The sequence below is a fragment of the Oncorhynchus nerka genome, linkage group LG10 (genome assembly GCF_034236695.1).
Source record: "Oncorhynchus nerka isolate Pitt River linkage group LG10, Oner_Uvic_2.0, whole genome shotgun sequence".
In the NCBI taxonomy this organism is placed as follows: domain Eukaryota; kingdom Metazoa; phylum Chordata; class Actinopteri; order Salmoniformes; family Salmonidae; genus Oncorhynchus; species Oncorhynchus nerka.
Window position 1 is genome coordinate 36,105,972 of NC_088405.1, and position 11,475 is coordinate 36,117,446.

The following is an 11,475-nucleotide window of genomic DNA, read 5'->3' on the forward strand; positions in this document are numbered from 1 at the left end:
ACTTTATTACTGCATGACATCGATATTAACGTATAAGAGTATGATGGAAAGGTCTAGCTAGCTGCCCATTGCAAAACTCAAATTAACAATTAAGCAAAGATCAAACAAGATATCTGCTTCCTCTCGATGAAGTCCGATACTCAAGGTCATACACATTTTTAATTGGCCGGAGTAGAGTTGGTCTGCCAGGACGATGTTGGAAAATAATGACATGTTAAAAGAAATCTACAAGTTGAACGAGAACGTCCAACTAGTATTTGTTCATGGCTCCCACTATAAAGAATATCCCATTTCATGGTCAGCTATTCTTAGAAGCAGATAGGTAACAAAATGAAAGAAAACAGAAAAAAATGTTTTACAAACTAAATATACTTTATTATCCCAAGACAAAATTACAATGACTTGTCAGATACTCTGTGCACTCCCTTTTTCTTTACAGAACACCGTCAGTTAGTATGCAGACTAAATGACAACTCAACCTCTGCACCATATAAATAGGGACTGGGGGGGGCATGCAAATAAGCTAATGCAGATGTGACTTCTCAAAAGCAGAGTTTATTACAGAAAGAAACCAATGAATGATATCACACAACCTGAAGTACCACCTCATTATTAGCTTTGAAAAAAGGTGCTAGCCCCATACACCCTCTCGCCCAGAACAAAAGACCACCCAAAGTCATCCATGTTATGAGACCTCAAATTCTTTCCACACACACACAGGGGAGTGCTCTGGCAGAAAACATGGTCAGACTTTCTTTTAAATGTAGATTGTTGATACTCTAGCCATCATAGTTATGTACCACTGATATGGTGCTGGTTGTTACCGAGACATCAGCAGAGATATACATGTGGAAATGCACAACTTGCACAAGAACACAGAGCAAGTGAGATAGGGCAAGTAGTGATATGACAAGTAGTGATATGACATGGACTTAAATTTGACAAAGTATAGATTATTTGAGTCTGATGAAAACCTCAACATGAAACGAGGCAATCAATAAGACAAGGGGACATATAATTGAGCGTAAAGGGATTCCTTTCCTTGACCGTCTGAGCACAATCATCATCCACATTATTGCTCCTAATCATATAGAATCCTGTTGGAACCTTGAAGGCGGAAGAGGCTGGATAAGCAGATCACTTCCTTGGCTGGGCAGCTATGTAGAGAGCCATCAGGCAGTAGAGGGTCCCTCCAATGGTCAGGCCCATGGTGGTCCTGTACAGCATCTTGTCCATCAGGCCTCTCTTCAGGTGCACAGGGATACCGTCAGACTTCTGCAATGTAGACAGAATAAAGAGAATGAGAAGTGATTGCAGTCGCCAACTCCCCACTGAGTCACAGAGGGGAATCCCCATATTTTATTAAAGTCCAAACTTTATCATTGCTCACAACTTCTCTGCAGGGACAGAGGAGTGTATAACTTTCTAGAAAACTAGTCGGAACTAATAGGAATTTTGGCAGTGAAAGTTCATGGTCGAAGTAAATTACCACAGGAGTAGATGGCGTTATCTTCTAACAAATCAAGGTCAAGTAGGAAAAACTCCTACACAAGCTTCCTGGGTTATTGGGGTTCTGTGATTATCACAGAACACCAATGACCCTAGGAAGCCAAGCAGTGGGTCGAACAAAAGGTTAGTGCAGTGTCTGTACCTGGAAGAGTTTCTGTAGGTCAGGGACTTTGTTGTGTCCCAGGTACTCCACTGTGTTCCCTGCCTCCGACACATATTTGGTGGGGGTGGCAAAGATCATTGGAGGGGCCTCCATTGGCACTGTTACCCTCAACCCCTAGAGAGACAACACAACTTTAGACTGAGGAAACCACATGACCCAAACACAGTTGGTCCTATCAGTGTTTGCCCTTTATGCATTTAGCAGCGGGTGCATTGCCATTGCTAAATCGTGGCCACAACTGAAAAAATAAATACATAATGTAGATGTATGCCCTAGGAAGAACCCCCTCCTGCGAATTCATCTCAAAATGACTGACTTATGTTAAAGAAATACTTTGGGATTGTTGCAATGAAGCCCCTTATCTACGTCCCAAGAGTCAGATGAACTCATGGATATCAATTGTATTTTTCGGTGTCTAGTATGAAGGAAGTTAAAGGTCGTTTTACAAGCCAATGCTAAGTAAAAGCATGCTAGCTGTTACCATAGACCTCCAGTCATTGTGCTAACGCTAGTTAGCAACTTCTCTCAAACTGCACGCAGAGACATAAAAATGGTATGAGTTCATCGGACTCTGGGGAAGTAGATAAAGGGCTTCATTGCCAAAATCACAACGTATCCCTATACACCTGTAGTAAGGATTAGAAGGTCTGCTGTTTACACGTGCAAAGGTGATTGCTTTGCTAACACTATATGCCTTGCGAATAATTGTATTTCCCAAACTAGTTATGGAAAAGAGATGCATGTTTCTGAACAAAACACCATGCCTTGTTTACAACATGACCGACTGGTGCAGATTACTGTTGGATTTGAGAAGGGCCCTCCTCCCTCACCGATAAGGTCAACAGGGTCAAAAGTGGCGTGGTTGTGGCTCACTCAACATAGCTAGGACTTTCATGGGTAGCGTTTTCTAGCTAGCTAGATACCTTATTAGGGTACATAACTAACGGATGAGCCATCTATGCATCTTTGGTAGTTTATGTAACATTACTAGCAGCATCTTCAAGGACCGCCACCCCCACACCTCAGCCACGAGCTGTTACCTTCTGCCCAACTAAGGGAGTTATTGGAGCATGAGCCTCCAGAGGCTAAATTGAGCTCTGACCCACATCGCCATGCGCCTTCCGAATTTTGTAACATTGCGGAGGGCTCTCCATAGCGCCGCATTGATATGATTGGTTGAAGGGGGGTACATCCTGTATAAATACAAACTCACTTCCTTGACAACAGCTCTACATTGCTCCGCGAAGCACAAGAAGTATGAACGCCCTGACTTCTGCTGAGGCCATATCACCCCAAATGCTGCATGGCCAATGGAGACGTCGGATTGACCATGCGACCAGATGCACAATGCACTTCTCTCTCCAGAATGCACTCTAGTGTTTTATTGTTAGAGTCTATCAATACCCCCTTACATATACCACCCGTAGTACATTTACCGCTAATTCCTCATCTACAACGTTTGTTACGGTCATTTAATTTAATGCATTCAATAGCATTGCAGTCTTCCCATTATCTGAGTGGACACATTGTCTGCAGTGCACAACCTATGCTACACTTGGAATGAAATAAACCAAAACGTGTTTCTCAAATTCCATTTAAGAGTTGTCAACGGTGTTTCGTTTGAAGCGCTCCTATCAATGTGGAGTAAGGACGCGCGCGCATAGAAGTAGACCTATCGGCTACCTGGCCTGCGCGCAAATGTAGGCATATAAAAATGGGCCCATTTTGGGATCTGATATTTTTCCTGATTGGCTTAACGCACCACCACTAATGACCTGTGGAGCTTCTCAAGGTCATGTTTTCACCTCAAAACAGCAAGCAAACAAAGTCTGTCTCTACATCCATTGAGACTTACAATAGTTCCTCAATGTATTTGAAAAAATATTTACACCTCTCCCGCTTTCGATAACCACTCGGTGTGAAATGGAAAAATGGCATGCTCGGATCCAGTGGAAACATCATAAAATAGGCCTACCTGATTACTTCTTATCAGTGCTCGACTTGGACTGAAATAGGTTCCGGTACTCATTTTGGGTGCTGATACAGTTCATATTTAAGTGCAGGAGCACCACAATACTTCTGAGCTGATATTCTATAAGAGGAATATGAACTCAAGCAGTTGAACATTTGAGGTGCTGGTACTCCATTTTGGTGAGCTCCTGTCCAAGTCAACCACTGTTTCTTATCCCTTGTGCAAAATAGCCTACAGCTGTGTCTGTCCCAAGACCACTGGCATGGGAAACTGAGGGCCCAGAAAATGTTATACAATGTTGCAGTCGGGCTGGACCCAAGTTAATACAATGTTTAAAGTTTGTGGTAGACAGGCAATGTGTATGTAGCCAATGTGATTTATAAGATATTTCCTTTTGAGTCAGTATATTTTCTACCTGCAGCTGCAAACTTTTATTTGTTGGCTACTTTTAAATAGTTGGTAATGGCAATAGAAGTTACTTTTTAGGCTTGTATCATTTTCATTTAGATGGAATTGATTAACCACATGACAATGATTTTGAGTTATGAAAAAGTTATTATAAAATTAATCTGCTTCACAAAAATGTGCATCTGAAAACAATAACTACCACGCAGATCGGTAGAAATGGTAAGATACATTTGCATTCAACATGAGAAAGGTTGCAGACTCCTCGTGTTGTCTATTACTGACAACTTCATGAGAGTAATGGCAGAATCTGAAAAGGCCAGCAGGAGAATAGTTGGGTCAGGTTAAGTTCTGGTTATCTAGATCTCTGGCGCCCGAGGCAGTCGTCTTATTTCATCAAATCGTAAGCTAAAAGCCTGACAAGCTCAATGCATATAGTCGATTTATTCAAACACATGGGGTGCGTCTATATGGAAAAAAATACACGTTTAAAATTTTCTACCAATCGATTGGTCGAAAGGATGACTTTCGGTCGGCCAAGATTTGTTTTAGTCGGGGAAAGCCCTAGAACGGTCATCCAAGTCGGAAACTCTGCCATCTTTCTAGAGTTCCAACTTCCCGACCTGAAGATCACTGACCTCATGAGAAGTTGGTAATAACCACAACTTTTGGACAGAGGTGCAATGACGCGAAAGCGCAAGAATGGTGCTGTTAAGATCAGAGATTTGTCTGAGTACACCTTCGTTCGAGGTGTACATACCTACGTCTCCTGATTGATTTATAGGACTCCATGCTCTTGAGAAACTTGATGATCTACAAATGGTGTCAGATGGCAGCAGTGAGGATTCTGAGGTTGAGCCAGTCCAGGAGGAAGTGGACCTACCTGCGGCGACAGGTGTAGTGGAGACTTTCAACGGTTTCCCTGATAATCCTACCAGATGATTTTTGGAAAGAGTGGATTCCTGCTTTTGGTCCAACCCATTCATTGTATCGGGCTGGGTAAAGGACAAACTGGCAATGGTTACACCTGTGAAAGTTTTAAGAACAGGAATTGTTTTGATTTTATGTGTATCCGCCTGAAAGAATGAGAGAGGTAAAATGTTTTATACTGAGGCAATGAAGAGGGTAGAGCCCAAGGATGAGAGAGTCAACTGGGAGCCCCCCAGTGAGTCGGCCTGGAGAGAGAGAGAGAGCCAGAGACTGAGTTTTAGTAAGGTTGGATTTCTTGCGTGTATAGCCAGAATATAGCTGTGGTAGTTGCAGCAGCAAAATATTTGGTTTTGAGAGATTTTACTGGAGAAGATCTAAAGAAAGTTGTGAGAAGGAGTTCCATCCTCCCAGGCCGACAGCCTGGTGTAGGATCGTTTAGGGCCAAGTAGTGGGATAGGGTGGTAGGTTTTTGGGGGATAGTGTAAATCAAATGTAATTTTCTTTGTCACATGCGCCAAATACAAACCGGTATATCTTACCATAAAATGCTTACTTACAAGCCCTTAATTTATATTTTTTAAACTCTGCATTGTTGGTTAAGACAGACTATTTGCTAAAAAAATACCAAATAAACTAAAGTTTTGTAAAAAGTAACACGAAAGGCTCCTTAATAACAGCGTCAACCTCCAAGCCATAAGACTGCTAAACAGTTAATCAAATTGATACCTGGACTATCTGCATTAACCCCTTTTTTACACTGCTGCAGCTACTTTGTTTATTAACTATGCATAGTCCCTTTACCACTACCTATATGTCACAGGAGATTGGTGGCACCTTAATTGGGAGGGACGGGCTCGTGGTAATGGCTGGAGCAGAATAGGTGGAATGGTATCACATTTGCCCGGTTCCATCCAGGCTGTATCACAATCAGCCGTGATTGGGAGTCCAATATGGCGGCGCACAATTGGCCCAGCGTCGTCATTGTAAATCATTTGTTCTTAACAGACTTGCTTAGTTTTTTCTTTAACTAGACAAGTACATCTTACATGTACATATTACCTCAATTAACCCTGTACATTGATTCTGTACCGGTATCCCCTGGTATAAAGGTCCTGGATGGCAGAAAGCTTCGCCCCTGTGATGTACTGGGCCGTACGCACTACCCTCTGTAGTGCCTTGCAGTTGGTGCAGGGTTACGCCTAGATCACACCGACAGTGTCTTTGCATTTTGGTACATCAGAAGTACATTCATTTTAAAATGGAATGGAATTTGCCTTGCGTTGCAAAGGCAGTTGCATTGCGTTCTGTGTGGTGCATACATTTATCGAAAGTATGTTTCAAACTGTATACGTCGTCAGATTGACAGAAATGGTTGCAGAAGGTGAATGTTTAAATTTTGTTGCACACATATCCAAATGATGCTGCGTACCATTTTGCACATTAAAGCCATCAGTGTTATCTAGGCGTTAAAGGCGCTGTATGGTCATTCCGCCATCTGAATTGCCCATGCAGCATTTAGGGTGATATGGCCTCTGCAGAAATCAGGGCATTCATACTTATTGGCTTCACCAAGCAGCACAGAGCTGTTGTGAAGGAAATTGTCAAGGAAGTGAGCGCAAAGCACTACAGAGGGTAGTGCATACGGCCCAGTACATCACTGTGCGGAGCGCTCCACATTGTTACAACATTTGAGAGGTGAATGGGATGCAGTGGGAGCTCAATTTTGCTTCCAGAGGCTCCGCAATTGGGTCACACCATGGATGGTGAAACCCACTGTTCCTAGACCGTCATTGAAAATAAGAATTTGTTAACCGACTTTTGCCTAAAGGTCAAATAAAAGTAAACAAATATGGCGCATCCGACCACATTTTCGGATCAAGCATAAATTTGATATTTTTAATTTAACCTTTATTTCACTAGGCAAGTCAGTTAACAACAGATTCTTATTTACAATGATGGCCTACCGGGGAACAGTGGGTCAACGGTCTTGTTCAGGGGCAGAACGACAGATTTACCCGGGGATTTGATCATGCAACCTTTCGGTTACTAGTCCAACGCTCTAACCACTAGGCTACCTGCCGATCCGGCACATAGGAAAAATGTATTGCACCACCATCTATTACTCTTCTTTTTTTCTTCACAATGTGGAATCCGAAATGAGAATGGTAGCAATAAGACAAAAATCGTCTAGTCCGGAAATTCACAGACTAATCCGGAATGTCTCTGCAACAAAACGCTGCTAGCTAACCGGCACCAACTTGCCAGCTAGGGCTAATGTGTTTGCTAGCTTTTTCGGTCGTGCCACCTTAGCCAAACACAACATTAACTAGCAAATCAACTGTTATAAAACAAATATATAATGTGGCGAGATGTCTTAGCCATGTTGTGTAAATCAATACATGTGTTTGTTGTGCCCAATTGAAACCAACCTTATTAGCTAACGTTAGCTAGCTAACAATGTGAAGGTCATTACTGCATTTTTACATATTTGACTGCCTGTTGGACCTGCTTTCTGTACCTACCTGAGGGCTGTACGCACTCGGTGCCGATCCAGCAAGTCTTTGTGTAACTCCATTTAACTTGTAGTACATTTTACTTGGTTGCAAAACAAAAACAACAGTGTGAGGTCGAATCACGGATGTCCCCTTGTTGGCCAAACATGCAGAGAGGATGGACCCAGCATTAACGACACAGCAGGTTGGCTCAGTGGTGCCTGATTAGAATAGAGTGATAATGGCGGCTTTTTGTAGGCACTATTAAACGGTCCAGCTTTTGGAAATGAATGCTAATGTCACGTTTTGTGAATTTTGATGCATTTATTTAATCAAAACAAGTAAAAAGCAAGCAATATGCTAACATGGACCCAAAGTCTCCTCTGAACATAGTTCGGGAACCGATAAAACAAGCACTATCCCGCTGAAGAGATATGGGGTTGCATGCCTGGAGCAAAACAATATACTATCAATGTGTTTTCGTTTGAGCCGTTAACCAGAAAGCTAACTAACTCACTTTTTGGCGAACAGTAGCGTAGACTAGTTTTTACAATTTTATTTTACTCTTATTGTAATATATCCTGATGGCTAGTCACTTTACTCTGACGTCATGTACAAATCTCCCTCAAATACCATGTACTTCTGCACATTAATCTGGTACTCCCTGTATATAGCGCCATTCTTGTCGATTTAATTTTATTCCTCTTGTGTTACTATTTTTGTTGGGAAGGGCTCGTAAGCGAGCAATTCGCGGTCAAGTCTATACCAGTTGTATACGGCGCATGTGACAAATAACATTTGATTTTGATTTGATGGTTGGCGTAGTGAGGCAAAAAATGTTGCAGTTAAATTTCTTACATATTTTGAGCACATAAAGGCTTCATAATTCATAAAGGCCATGTTAACTGACACCTTATCTCTTAGGAAAAAAAACGTATAAAATCTCCTAAACCTGTGTTAATCTCAGACCTTATTTTCGGTGTCTATCCCAAAACCTAAATATTTTCCCCATTCATTTGCAGCTTTTGCCATTTGCAGCTTCATAGAATGCACACAAAAAAATGCTAACTAATTTCCAGTTTTTAGAACCATAAATTGGCGAGCTCAATTATAAAACAGATTGTTTGGATGCTGATTGGTTGATAGCAGGGAGATATTCACCACAATCCCTGGGTAATGCCTCTTAACAATACCATTTGAATTATCAATGCACATCCACTGTCCCTCTGCCCAGGCATCCAATTAATAACCTTCATCTCTGGACAAAAGTGTCTAGACATACACTACCGTTCAAAAGTTTGGGGTCACTTAGAAATGTCCTTGTTTTTGAAAGAAAAGCCATTTTTTGGGGCTATTAAAATAACATCAAATTGATCAGAAATAGCATGGACTTTGTTAATGTTGTAAATTACTATTGTTGCTGGAAACTATTTTTAATGGAATATCTACATGGGCGTACAGAGGCCCATTATCAGCAACCATCACAACTGTGTTCCAATGGCACGTTGTGTTAGCTAATTGAAGTTTATCATTTTAAAAGGGGAACTGATCATTAGAAAACCCTTTTGCAATTATGTTAGTGCAGCTGAAAACTTTTGTTTGATTTAACAAGCAATAAAATTGGCCTTTAGACAAGTTGAGTATCTGGAGCATCAGTATTTGTGGGTTCGATTACAGGCTCAAAATGGCCAGAAACAAAACACTTTCTTCTGAAACTCGTCGGTCTTATTGTTCTGAGAAATGAAGGCTATACCATGTGAGAAATTGCCAAGAAACTGAAGATCTCGTACACCGCTGTGTACTACTCCCATTCACAGCGCAAACTGTCTCTAACCAGAATTGAAAGAGGAGTGGGAGGCCCCGGTGCACAACTGAGCAAGAGGACAAGTACATTAGAGTGTCTAGTTTGAGAAACAGACTTCTCACATGTCCTCAACTTGCAGCTTCATTAAATAGTACCCGCAAAACACCAGTGAAGAGGCGATTCCGGGATGCTGGCCTTCAAGGCAGATTTCCTCTGTCCAGTGTCTGTGTTCTTATGCCCATCTTAATCTTTTATTTTTATTGGCCAATCTGAGATATGTATTTTTCTTTGCAACTCTTTAACTTTTACTTGAGTCATTTTCTATTAAGGTTTCTTTACTTTTACTCAAGTATGACAATTGGGGACTTTTTTCACCACTGGTCGTCGGTGATCAGCTCCATCGATTAGCTCCGTCGTGTCATCTACAAACTTTATGATGGTTTTGGAGTCGTGCGCAGCCATGCAGTCATGGGTCAACAGGGAGTACAGGCGGGGACTAAGCACCCACCCAAGGGGCCCCCGGGTTGAGAGTCAGCATGGCGGATGTATTGTTGCCTACCTTCACCACCTGGGGGCGTCCTGTCAGGAAGTCCAGGATCCAGTTGCAGAGGGCAGTGTTTCAGTCCCGGATCCTTAGCATAGTGAGGTGCTTCGAAGGCACTATGGTGTTGAACACTGATTCACTGTAGTGAATTAACAGCATTCAATCAATCAAATGTATTTATAAAGCCCTTATTTACATCAGCCGATGTCACAAAGTGCTATACAGAAACCCAGCCTAAAACCCCAAACGGCAAGCAATGCAGATGGAGAAGCACGGTGGCTAGGAAAAACTCCCTAGAAAGGCAGGGACCTAGGAAGAAACCTAGAGAGGAACCAGGCTCTGAGGGGTGGCCAGTCCTCTTCTGGCTTTGCCGGGTGGATATTATAGCAGTACATGGTCAAGATGTTCAAATGGTTGCTGGATGATTATTTTTAAGTCTAATATTGTGGGCAATGGAGTTGCCAATGACTAGGGTTTTCAATTTGTCAGAGCTAATGGTGAGAGGTTTCGGCAACAATTCCGACTCGTTGCTTAAATGGGGAGAACCGGTTGAAAGTTTGTCGGCTGAATGAGCGACAGCGGTTGAGCATTCTGACAGCATTTCCCTCCAGAAACCATGAGAAAATTGTCAGGCTGCGGGTACTGTGCGAGGGGATTTATACTATCTGTACTTATTGGTGGCACAGACGCTGTTTCATCCTTTCCTACACTTAAATTACCATTGCCTAACGATTGCGTCTGAAGCTGGGCTTGCAGCACGGCTATCCTCACCATAAGGCGATCGTTCTCCTGTATATTATGAGTACAGCGACTGCAATTAGATGGCATAATGTTAATGTTAGTACTTAGCTCCGGCTGGTGGAGGTGCTGTAGAAGCATGTCCAGATAAAGCATCCGGGGTGAAAAAGTAAAATGTAAAATGGTTATTAAAAATGTTAAAGTACAAACCGTAACGTTGGCAGGTAGCAAAGTATTGTTAGCAACAAAGTAGCAACAAACCGCACAGCAGCACGGAAACAAGTCTGGAAGTTGTGACCAGAAATTACAACACGAATCAATCACACAGCATTCTCACATAGCTGTTCCTTTTGTCCAGGGAAAGGGCAGTGTGGAGTGCATTAGAGATTGTGTCATCTGTGGATGTGTTGGGGCGGCATGCGAATTGGAGAGAGTCCATGGTGTCTGGGATGATGGTGTTGGTGTGAGTCATGACCAGCCTTTCAAAACATTTCATGGCTTCAAATGTGAGTGATACGGGGCAATAGTCATTTAGACAGGATACCTTGGTGTTCTTGGGCACAGGGACTATGGTGGTCTGCTTGAAACATGTAGGTATTACAGACTGGGTCAGGGAGAGATTGAAAATGTCAGTGAAGACACTTGCCAGCTGGTTTGCGTATACTGTGAGTATGCGTCCTGGTAGTCCATCTGGACCTGTGGCTTTGTGAATGTTAACCTGTTTATTAAAGGTCTTACTCACATCAGCTACACATCAGCTACGAAGAGCTTGGTCACACAGAACAGCTGGTGCTCTGACAAGTGGTTCAGTGTTGCTTGCCGCGAAGCGAGCATAGAATGCATTTAGCTCATCTGGTAGGCTCGAGTCACTGGGCAGCTCTCGGCTGGATTTCCCTTTGTAATCCGTGATAGTTTGCA

At 42.5% G+C, this 11,475-nt stretch overlaps 1 protein-coding gene across 1 annotated transcript; it reads right to left on the reverse strand.

Annotated features, from left to right (window-relative positions):
• Positions 1-351: 351 nt before the first annotated feature.
• Positions 352-7,670, reverse strand: LOC115135239 (cytochrome c oxidase subunit 7A-related protein, mitochondrial). The gene is made up of 3 exons (XM_029669720.2): positions 7,502-7,670; positions 1,652-1,786; positions 352-1,275 (listed from the first exon to the last, which is right to left on the reverse strand). The coding sequence occupies exons 1-3, from the start codon at positions 7,568-7,570 to the stop codon at positions 1,138-1,140; spliced, it is 342 nt and encodes a 113-aa protein (XP_029525580.1). The 5' UTR covers positions 7,571-7,670; the 3' UTR covers positions 352-1,137.
• Positions 7,671-11,475: the final 3,805 nt, after the last annotated feature.